Source organism: Chelonoidis abingdonii, chromosome 3 (genome assembly GCF_003597395.2).
Source record: "Chelonoidis abingdonii isolate Lonesome George chromosome 3, CheloAbing_2.0, whole genome shotgun sequence".
In the NCBI taxonomy this organism is placed as follows: Eukaryota; Metazoa; Chordata; order Testudines; family Testudinidae; genus Chelonoidis; species Chelonoidis abingdonii.
The window spans coordinates 22,125,588-22,137,802 of NC_133771.1; the positions used below are offsets into that span (position 1 = coordinate 22,125,588).

At 44.4% G+C, this 12,215-nt stretch overlaps 1 protein-coding gene across 1 annotated transcript in view; it reads left to right on the top strand.

Moving 5' to 3' along the window:
* The window catches only part of HS1BP3 (HCLS1 binding protein 3), a 77,883-nt gene extending 66,466 nt beyond the window's left edge, over positions 1-11,417 (top strand). The window contains exon 7 of the mRNA XM_032770046.2: positions 9,852-11,417. Within this exon, the coding sequence (XP_032625937.1) occupies positions 9,852-10,083 (232 nt within the window). The 3' untranslated portion in view covers positions 10,084-11,417. The remainder of the gene's footprint in view (positions 1-9,851) is intronic.
* Positions 11,418-12,215: the final 798 nt, after the last annotated feature.

Genomic DNA, 12,215 nt, shown 5'->3' on the forward strand with positions numbered 1-12,215 from the left:
TGAAGGTCATTGAGTCCAGCCCCCTGCCTTCACTAGTAGGACCAAGTACTGATTTTGTCCCAGATCCCTAAGTGACCCCCTCAAGGATTGAACTCACAGGCCTGGGTTTAGCAGGCTAATGCTCAAACCACTGAGCTATCCCTCTATAACATATGAACAGACTGGTCTATGTGATGGCGGCATTACCTGTTTCTCTACATAAAATCTTTTTCCCTTTCAGAATCCACATCTCGACCTTAACTTCACACAGCTGAATTTGTTATAAGCCTTTTATTTTTAATAGGAGATACTTTTTTTATGCCAGGAAAAAAAAAATGCTATTTTCCATTACTACTTAGAATCTGCACTGTAGTTGAATCAGCACATTATTATGACAAGAATTTCAAATACTACAGTGCTCCTTTTCCGAGAGAAGTCAGACTTTGGGAGAAGACTTCAGTAGGTGGATATCTGTGCCCTATAATCTTTTAAACAAATGTTTTCATGTGAGAAGAGCTCTGTGCTGTTGCTAGGTTTCATTTTTTCCCCAGCTGGAAGTTAAATGTGATAGTTATACATGGTATAGTTACTTGCCAAGAAATGTAAGTCCTTGGTTCCACCTTGACCTAAGGCATTTCATGTTGTTGTTAACTATGTCTTTCATGATCAAGCAACAAAGCATCAGACATCCTGACTTGCACAACAGCACTGAAAGTGGCTTGTGAGACAAAGATCGCACATTGGGTACTATGTGCTCTGTAAAAGATCTCTAGCTAACCCATGTCTTTCAAAATCTAGGACTATCAGTTCATAGACCTGTTTGAAACTGAACTGTTCTCCAGTATCAGGTTCTGGGTTTTTTTTTAAATTATTATTTCTATTAAGCAACATTTTGAGGCCATATATTGTTTGGTGTTTTAGGACTGTGCAATAAACATTTTAGCTGCTATGACTAAAGGTAACTAAGATTTTAAAGTGCAACTCCAGATTTCTGAAAATCACAATAACCAACCAGGTTAATGGCCAATGGCATGCGTATCCCTGCCTTCTAGGAGACAGAATGTCTGACCTTGACAAATGCTACACCTTATGGAGAGCAAGGTGAGTAATAGCTTTCATTGGACCAACTGTTGGTGAAATGGACAAGCTTTTGAACTACAAAGGAGGACCTACATAAGGTAACCAGACATCCCCTTTTTAAGCCTTCTTCCAGGTGTTTCAACTTTTAGTTAAATAAGGGCAAATTGTCCTGTATTTGCTGGGATCGCAGCACAGAGCCAGCAGAGGGGGCCAGCAGGCAGCTATGCTCCCCCCTTCGCTCTCTCCAGCGCACGCTAGCGCCGGACTCTCCCTTGCTGCCTCCTCCAGTGGCAGCAGTGCTAGGGATGAGCAGTGAGAGTGTGCCCAGGAGCAGCCCAGACTCCGCTGCTCCCCCCCCGTTCCTGTTGCTGCTCCTGTCCCACCGCCCCCCTTCCCTACTGGGCAGCACTCCCGCTGTGCCGCCATCAGCTCCCGCCTTGCACGGGTGCAAAGCCAGAGCACAGTGTCCACCCCCTCCACCTGGGGCCTGGGGCAGCCTGTGAACAAGGGGGTCCCCGCTTACCTGTGGTGGGAGAATCCCTGCTCTCCCGGGTGGAGGAGCTCTGCTGGCCCCATGGCAGGGAGAGCAAACTGTGAGCAGCATGTCACCTCGCAGCTGACCCCCTCACACGTGGAACCCCTAGTGGGGCGCAGAGGAGCATGTGGCGAGGGCAATGCCAACACTAGCCCTGCACTGGAGGGAGGGCTGCAGAGAGCAGTCCAGGCAGGCCGGCCTGACCCATGTGCAGGGGGACCTCAGGCAGCTTCATGCGCGGGTGTGCAGTGGGGGGCTTGGACCACCAGCCCTGCAGGTGGGCAGCAGGGGAGGTTTGGCCCACCAGCCATGTGGCCGTGCGTGCAGTGAGGGTAGCGGGGGGGCGGGGAGCTTGGACCAGGTGTGGTAGGGGGGTTGCAGGCTGGCGGTGCGGTGGGTTGTCGCAGGCAGGTAGTGGGGTGACTTTGGTCGGCCCCAAGCACCAGTGGGCGGGAGACAGGGAGGGCTCAGGGAGGCCCAAGCGTGGGAGGACTGAGGGACCTCAAGGAGGGCTTGGGCTAGCCCAGGAGTGTCCCATTTTCCCTTGGGGAAAATATGGTCACCCTTGACCTACAGGACTTGAAGGGGAACTCTGTGAAGCTCGACAGCTTGTCTGTTTCACCAGCAGAATGTCCAATGCATCTCTCACATCCTGGGACCAACTCGGCTACAACAACACTGAAAGCACCTAGTCGAGCCTTTACATTTGTGGTTTGAGGTCCTGGAATCTATACCTGATCTCTCTGTGTGCATTGTGTAAGGCCAGAGCTTTGTCACTCTAGGCTGCTGATTCACTCAGTATTTGTGCAGTGGGGGAGGAAGGGATAGAATTATTACTTATTACATAGTGTACCAGAGAACAAGGATCTGTCCTGGGGATATGTGGCAGCAGTTTGGTCTCTGGTTCAATATCACACGGGAATTTTTCAACTAACTCTAATACAAACATGATTAAGGGCTGACGTGACAAATTCTGGAGGGGATATTAAGGTGAAAACCCAGAGCCAAGTGCTTGGCTTGGGTAGCCGGGCTGGGTGTTTGGAAGGTGCATGGGAGAGGGAGGAGAACCCCACCATCAACATCAGGCACAAAATGCCTGTGCAACCACTCCGTAGAGGCTCCTATCAAACATAATCCCCATGGGCTGTCTAGCCTCACCCAGATCCATTCTTCATCCCCTACCCCTCACCTATGCTTTGCCATGCAGCAAGATTATATGGAGCAAGATGTCACACCATAGAGGGGATCTCCTTCCACTCCCTCCCTATTCATCCTTCCTCTTGCACAGCAGAACCCCACTTGAGCCATGAAGGCAGAGGAAAGGGTCTGAATATAACCCTAATGGGTAAAATTTATCCCTGGAACAACTCTGACTTCAGTGAAATTACATCAAGGATGTGTAGAGCTTTACTGAAGGACGACAGAGGGCAGTGGTGTAGCTTGGGGACATGGTTACTGACTAGAAGTATCTGAAGGAATTGTTTAGGGTATCCAAAGGATTAAGGTGTGATGAGGTGAAATTAACAACAACAACAAAAAAATAGGCCAAGGATCAGGAAATGTTTCCTCACACTCATAGCCTTTTAGCCTAGGCAGTAGTCTTCCAGGTGACAGGCTAGAGGCTTAGTCCCATGAGAGATTTTTAAGATCAGACTTGACAAAGCACCAGAGGGCGCCCTGTATGGAACAGTCCTGCCCTGAGCACTAGGGCACTGATGCTCTTAAACTCATTCGTAACTCTAACAAATGGGATTACTCACATGCTTAAAGTTCAGCACGTGCTAAAGTGCTTGGCTGGATCACACCCGAAAAGGTCTGTTCCATCTCTGTAATTGTTCTACCCTGAGTTGAACTGAAAGGGATTTTATTTAAAAAAAAAAAAAAGAAAGAAATAAAATAGTAAAAAAAAAAACACTGCACGTCTCAGTAACCTTGCCTAGCGTCACAGATCCTTCTATCCCCTCTGGTATTCAGGGGTATTTACTTCAGATTATAAAATCTGTGGTTTTGAAACAACTTGGCAGAAACTTGTAAGTTCATAGCCAATTGCCTGGACATTTGTTCATACTGTCTGAACTCTGTTAAGCTAAGTATTGACTAGACCATGGCAGTGGTGAACACTGATGCCAGCTTAATTAATTTTTCAATATCATGCCATCTATGTAGCGTCTGGGAATCCCAGTTTATGCCATCAACTGGGTAGCCTAGGAGTGAGAGAGACCAAGGCCTGGTCTACACTATGCGTTTAAATCGATTTAAAGAGCGTTAAATCGATTTAACGCTGTACCCGTCCACACTACAACGCCCTTTATATCGCTATAAAGGGCTCTTTAAATTGATTTCTGTACTCCTCCCTGACGAGAGGAGTAGCGCTAAATTCGATATTAACATATCGGATTATGGTTAGTGTGGACGGAAATCGACGTTATTGGCCTCCGGCCGGTATCCCACAGTGCACCAACTGATGCTTGGACAGCAATCTGAACTCGGATGGACGCGGGCAAGGTAAACAGGAAAAGTCCTGCGAACTTTTGAATTACATTTCGTGTTGCCCAGCGTTGGAGTCTCTGATTCAGCCAACGGTTGCGATGCAGTCCCAAATACCAAAAAGAGCTCCAGCATGGACGTACGGGAGAGATAGGATACTGATCGTTTAATGGGAAGACAATCTGTTGTATCAGAGCTCCGTTACAGAAGAACGAAATGCCAAAGCGTTTGAAAAAATGTCCAAGGCCTACAAACAGCGCTGCCATGACAAGTGTAAACGGAAAGCCAAAGAATCAAATTGACGTCTCATCGGAGGAGGGAGGGGGTACTGAGGATCCCAAGCTATCTCACAGTCCACAGCAGTCCTCTGAAAAGTTATGTCATTCTTAGCTGAGGCTCCCAGTGTCTGTAGGTTCAAACACCGTGTCCTGGCATGTTCGGGAATAGCTCATCAGTTTCTTTCGCCCCCTCCCACCACGTGAAATGAAAGGGAAAGAAATATTTCTTGACTTCTTTCATGCACCCCTATGTGTACTGAAGCTGCTGGTAGACGCGATGCTGCTGCAGTGAAGAAGCAGTATCCGCTCTCTCTCCTCCGGTTAGACTGGTGCAATAGGATGGTAATGGTCCTCATGAACCCCTGAGTGCTCCAATGCTTTTTTAACTGAATATGGGGGCCCGCTGGGTAAGAACAGGAATGATTCCTGGTCCACTCCCAGTAGATAGACAGAAGGCTATAACCGTCTTATCATAGCAACTGGGGGCTGAGCTTCAAATCAGTCCCCTCCCTTTCCTGTGTAAAGAAAATTCTGGACTGTCTATAGCAGGCAGCATCGCTGTGCTCCTCCTCCCCACACACCACTTAAATGTCTGCTGGACTATATCGCGCGGGAGGGCTGCTCCCCCTCACTTGTATGTCACTATCATGTTTCTTATTCTGATTCTTATGTTACATCATACAACAAATGGGCAGGACACCTAGCCACGGTAGCCCAGGAGGGTTGGGCGGAGAAGGGAAGCAACAGGTGGGGTTTGTTGCAGGGGCACCCCTGTGAAATCCTGCAACGGAGCAGCAGTGCTATCTGAACACTGGTCATCTAATACACTTGCCCCTTATCTAGCAGTGACTGACTACTATTTTTAGAAAACCATAAGGGAGGGATTGACCGTCGGGGAGTCATCCCAATGTTTGGCTTTTGCGTTGCGCCCCAGCCGATTTCAGCCCAGGGGCACTCATGATAGCAGCGAAGTACAGAAGGAGGAAGAGATAACCGTCATTTCATTGCAGTTACTCTTGGCAGTAGGACGGACAGACACAACTGTAACCATCTCTGCTGTTATGCAAAAGCGCAAGTGGAAATGCTGCCTGTGTAGCACTGGAGTAATCGCCTCTCCCTGTCCGCGGCATCCAGTCACATCAGTGCCGGAAAAAAAAAAACGCCTGAATGGGCTCCATGGTTGCCTGTGCTATGGCGTCCTGCAGGGCAATCCAGGGGGAAACGGCGCGAAGGATGTCATCAGCTGATGTTTCCCGAGGGAAGGAATGATCTGAACGAAGTTTTACCCAGAACCCACCTGCGACAATAATGATTCAACCCAGAATTCAAAGGCGGGGGCAGACTGCGGGAAATATGGATAGCTAAACGGAAAGAGCTACCCACAATGCAACGCTTCAGAAATCGACGTTAGCCTCGGACCATGGACGCACAACGCTGAATTACTGTGCCTAGTGTGGCCGCATAAAATCGAATTTATAGTATCAGTTTTATAAAACCGATTTTAGCTAATTCGATATTATCCCGTAGTGTAGACGTGGCCCAAGGTGAATCTTTGGTCCCTCTGATTCAGTGCAGATGAAAAAGTTGCAAATGTCTTCTTTTAAATTTTCTTTTCAAAAGCTTTTTATATTTGTTATTTGAAACTATTTCTGATATAAAAGAAAAAAAAGTTTTTGCATGCTTTAATAATTTGCCTTCTGAGATACTGGGCGGCTACAAATGACTGAGCATATTTGCTATGTTAATAATTCAAACGATACTTTGCATCTTGAGCACAGGCACAGCTAGGGAGTGGGAAAGGCAGCTGGCTGGAGACCTGGCTCGAGCTAATGAAACTGAGGTGAAACTGGCTTCACTAATTTGCCTGGGACAGTAGGGGAAAATTTTCAGAATCACTTCAGTGACTTAGAATCTGAAGTCCCATTGCCTTTCAGTGAGGCTTAGAATGCCAAGTGCTGGCCCCGATATTTTAAGGCATTTAGGCATTGCTGTGCTCAGTGTGGCAATGCCTTACTGATTTAGGAGCCTAAATCCGATTCACCATGAATGGCATTTTGGCTCCCAAGTACCTAAGACACGTCTGAAAATGAGATTTAGGCTCCTAAATTAGTTAGGCATTGTGACGCTGAGCACGGGTAATGCCTAAATACTTTAAAAAATCGAGTATGTCGCTCTTGAAAATGGAATTTAGGCACCTAAATCACTTAGATGGTTTTGAAAATTTTACCTTAAGACTTTTGATCAATACAAGGACATCTGCTCACTCTATGCTCATATGTCTCCTGCAGTCAGAGGAAATAGATAGTAGAGGATACACTTCCCAGTTTTAGTACATGCTCCAGAGGATAGTGAAAAACCCCAAGATCACTTTGAGATATTCCTGGAAGTCAAGTCCTTGTCTGCGCTGAAGTTAGCAATCAGCTCTATCCTGTGTATGTGAGCAACACTCAACACTGCTAGTTAAATATCTTATCCCACTTCTACCCTCATTATTACAGATAAACAACTCTGTATTTGTCAATCTGGATGACAGCCCAAACCCTTCTTGTTTGCACATGCAGTATATTAAGGTGTGTTGTTTTGATTTAACACAGGAAAATATAATCCAGTGCCTAAGGGAAAATAATTGGCGCAAGCCTTGATGTACCATAGTCTTTCCCTGTCATTTACATCTTTGTGGTTATATATTTCTGGTTCATTTGTTCCATTGTAATGTGTGAACACAGGGCCTCTTTTTCCTTATGGGCTAAGAATATTAATGCAGAAAATGTATTATTTAATTGTGGCCAGCTTCAGAATTTAATTCAGTCAAAATGAAAGAGAATTGTCATTGTGCGAAGGGCTACCTCTAGGAATGGGACTCACCCTGGGGCTAGCAGGCAGATTATTACAGAAAACACATGTGGACGTTGAGAAATGGGATAAGAGGAGACCCATCCTTTGTAAATTTTACAGGAAATTTGCTGATTAATTTTTTAAAAAGTTAGAAGGGATAGAGTTTTTTTCCATTTTTATAATCTAAGATGAAGATAGTAAAACCCAGGCCATGATAAATATTAGTTGTTGGTTGATTCTGTGGTATTGCCCACAATGTGCTAGGTGTTTTTCAGACAGACCAGATGATATAGTTCAGGAGTGGCCAACCTGAGCCTGAGAAGGAGCCAGAATTTACCAATGTACATTGCCAATGAGCCACAGTAATACGTCAGCAGCCCCCCATCCACTCCCTAGCCCCCAGCGCCTCCTGCCTGCCGGCAGCCCCCAACAATCAGCGCCTACTCTCCCCTCCCGCTGCAATCAACTGTTTCATATGCGCAGGAGGCTAAGGGGAGGAGGAGAGAGGGCACAACAGGCTCAGGGGAAGGGGCAGGGGCTTTGGGGGAAGGGGTGGAGTGGGGGCAGAGTTCGGGGCAGAGCAGGGGGCTGAGCAGTGAGCATCCCACAGTGCATTGGAAAGTTAGCATCTGTAGCTCCAGCCTCAGAGTTAGTGCCTAGGTAAGGAGCCTCACATTAACCTCTGAAGAACCGCATGCGGCTCCGGAGCCACAGCTTGGTCACCCCTGATATAGTTCTTGACCTGAAGCTCACAATCTGAGGCCCCGGTCTGCACACAACAATGTATGAGTTTGACTGAAGGATGGGCAAGCAGACAACGTGGAGGAAAGGGGAACAGTACCTCCATAGGGTGCTTTTGAACTGGTGGGTCACTGGTGGAGTTGAGCAAAATTTTTCAAACTAATAGTTTATTTGACTAAAACTGTAGGTTTGGTTGACCTGAAACTAGTCACAAATTGGACATGAATATTTTCAGTTATTCACAAAACAACCAGAAGTGGAGGTGGTGCTGCTTCACTCTTCCCCCCACATATAGCCTTTATCTCATTGGTTAGGGCACCCACAGTGGATGTTGGAGACCCATGTTGAGACCCAGAATGAACTTTTTTGACTAATCAAAATGTGTATTAATTTCAGATTTGATTGAACCCAAACTAATTTTTTTGGAACCATCACTACTAAAAATCATTTGCCCAGCTTTAGCTGCAACTCCTACTGGGACATGGAAGGCAATCAATGGAGCCAGGATTTCACCCAGTATACCCCAAAGCCACCGCTAATGCAACAGGAGCAGATATGTGGTGGGGAAAATATGAACAAATAATAAATAACATTACAGAGAGCCAAAATACTTTGTAACTGATCTGAGATAAGGCCCAAATCCAAGTCTCTAGTCCCTACCCAACCAGCACAGAATGTGAAGAGGGATACAATTAAAAGGAACTTTGCCCACCCTAGATAGTAAAGTGGCTGCAGAGCTGCTCCACTAAACCCATTTCAGCCACCGAGGCCACAGCATTAGCGGGAGGACCAGAGAATCCACACAGAAGAGAAGAGTCTGGGTTTGCCCCTTCCCCTATCCCCATATTCACTTGCTCTGTGCATATTGCTCTTGGGGAGCCATTGCTGCTGCAGAGAGGGGTGCACCCTCTCAATCTAGCACTACCTGATGCATGGCAGAACTTCCCCCATCCTGTTGCCAATGGGGAGGTGCTTTCCAGCTGCAGCTTTCAGAATGATCAAAGATGGGATTTTTCAAAGTGTACAGCACTGACCCTGCTCCCATGTTTTACCATTGACTTCAACGACAGTAGAGTTAGACCAGTGCAGAGTGCTTTATCCCACCCTGAAATCTCACACTAATACCTACATCTTTCAATCCCACCAAACAATATAAATGCCCTTAATTTATTTTAATTTTTCCTTGTATGTTTTGATGTTGTTTGAATATTATTTGATTAGAAAGTTGGGAAAAGTTATCCTAAAAAAGTATAGTCCACACAGACCAAAGGAGCCTTCTGTTTCACAGGAGCATGTGTGAACAAGCCATTCTGTGGTTAACTTTATCCAGGTCAGCATTAGCAGCTAGACTTGTAGTTCATCTTGTTCATCCGAGAAGCAGAGCTGGGCAGGAAAGTGTTCGCCTGTCCCATGAAAAATGTTGAGATTTCAAAAAAATTTTCCCATTTCAAATTGAGGCAAAAAATCAATCTCAAACTTCTGTGAACAGGAAAAAAAAATTCAGTGTGGGTCAATGGAAAGGTTTTGTTTCAGTTTCAATTTTTTTAACTTTTTCTTTACGTTAACTTGCATTTCTAAATAAAAAGTCATTTCAAATTAAAAAAAATGGAACTTTTCATTTAGTGTCTCATTTTACCATTTTCTATGATAATTTCAGAGTTTCCAGAATTTTCAGAATGGGAAATTGGTTGAAATCAACCCTTTCCCATGAAGTTATTGGGGATTGGTCCTGCTTTGAGCAGGGGGTTGGACTGGTTGATCTCCTGAGGTCCCTTCCAACCCTAATAATCTATGATTCTAAGTTTCAGTTTCAGTGAATTGGCATTTTCTGAGGAAAAATATTTTTGGTCAAAAATTCCCGATCAGTTCCAATGAGGAGTCACATGTGCATTTGTGTTTTTATTTTCTTTCCTTAGGGTTGAAGAGGATTTAGAGAGGCTCTGGAGAGTGAGTTCCAAGCCAAAACCCAGGCTGCCACGTAAACCGGCATTGCTTAAGAAGCCATTAATCCCCACTAAGAACAATGTTAGTCCAGCCCCTCCAGCAAAGCCGAAAGAGGACAAGATTCAAACCATGGATGAGGTAGACATTCTCCAGTACATTCAGGACAATGAATCTATCAGCAACCAAGACATGAGTCTCTTTTGAGTTTATTTCTTTTTTGTCTCCAAGGCTGCCTTATCCAAGCGCCATTGACCTCGTATGTAAGGGAGGTAGGAGTTAGCTTGCATCCTTCATTGTCACTACATTTGTCAACCTGTCATGATTAGGAGAGCAGCAAGTCTGATTATTTCACAAGCTCTAAGTGGTAAAGAGTTTATGTTTCTACACAGTGCTATTATGGTCTAATGTTGCCTTATATTTTCAGGGTTTTTTTTTAAGAGGTGTAGAAAATATACAACACTATAGATTCTGTGTACTACAGTCATGTCAAATTATTGTAACATTAATATAGCAGAGCTTTGGGTAACTGATTACTAGACAAAAAGGGCTAGAGCAAACAGCATAGGCTACAAGCATGAATACAGTCTAGTGGGGCCCCCTTCACACCATTAGCTGAATAAGAGACTGTATGTTTCAGTTAACTGAAAATGTGATCCTTTTTCTCTTGTCCATCCTTGTAGCAACCTGCCCTCCCTTGCTGTCATTTCAATGAGATGCAGCCAGTTAATGCTTCTGTGGATACACTAAAATCAGCCTCCTTTGTAGTTCAGAGAGAGGTTAAAATCCCAGTTCCTGACCGTTCTTCCTCTATTCAGGCACTCATTGAGTCCCAGAGAAAGTTGTCCCTACCCCAGTATAGATAAAGCCATATAGTGTCGATGTCTTGTCAGACACAAATTCCAGCTCAATAGTGAAACAGGGCTAGACACTGCACATCTGCGTACAGATTTTCCGACTACAGCTAGTCAGCACAGGAACAAGGTGAAGAGTTAGCAAATGATTGGAGATGTATTTCAGGCCATCTATAGATACACAGACACTGAAAGGTGTAGGAAGTTTGGATCTTTTTCCATCTAAACTTCAGGGCTTGGACCCATCTCTATAAAGACATGGGATTGGAATGATGCGAAATGGAGGTCCCTTCGGTATCTGTTTAATTTTTCTAGCCAGGCAAGAGCAACTTCGGGGTGATAAAAGACATTTTTTAAAAAAATCTGAATATTTTGGTAAAATTTTAGTGCCTGTGAAAAGTAAGTAATTAACCCAGCACCTCAAGGTCTCCAGCAGTGAAATGCTAGTATATTTAAGCCATGTCACACCCCTCAAATCTGCCTTTTTAATGCGTAACATAATAAAAAGCCAATAAAGCACTTTAACATATATTTTTTAATAATGACCATGTTCTCTATTCATAATTTTCTCTTTATTGCAAAAGATAATGTATTCAGTAATTTGTTTATGGAAACAAAAAAATCAATATTAGATTTGAACCGTGCAAAATAAGATTCACTATAATAAAATGACTTGCTAACCAGTAAGTACTGTTCTTTATTATATCCTGATGAGAGTTGAAAGTTGGGTTCTAATTACCTAAGCTGTGATGAATGGTCAATTTTTATTCCCTTATGAGTGCAGTAAAATATGTATTGTGACAAAGTTCCTCCTCTACCTTGGTGGGTCCTGCGCTTATTGGCGGATTTGTTCACCTCAGTGATCTTCCCTTCTTGTGGGCTTGTGGTATATGTTTGTGGGCTTGTGGTATATGTTGTTTGTTGTGGTATGTTTGTGGTATGTGGGCTTGTGGTATATGTTTGTTTGTTGCTTCTTTATGCAGTATAAAGATGGCCTGAAATATTTTTCCAAAAAAAGCTTTATTTTAATGCTTTTCTCTTGTATTAAAAAGTCAGGAAGACTCTATNTGCCATTTGGTTACCAGGGTACTAGGGATTTGTTTAGCCTGGGGCTAACATACCTGTTTCTCGGTACTTTACTGTAGCCATCTGGCCTTGCCCCATCACAGTGTATAAATAAAATATTGAAGCCTGGTTCAGATAAAGCTTACTGATGGATACAGAAGTCTATCTATGGTTCTTATATGGCTTCCATTAGTTTCTGAGCAAAGTATTTAATTAGCCTCCACAAACTTCTTTTCCTTGCCTGTAGATTATAGTGATCTCAGCCCAAGAAGCCCTGGAATGCGATTCCTTTGGAGGATATACTCAGCTAAGACATAATATTGACTTGGTGTACAACAGAATGCAGTAAGACGAGGGTGGAATGGATTTTATTAACATGATTGAGCTGCCTGTGAATGATTTTGTGACTGTACTCGTCTA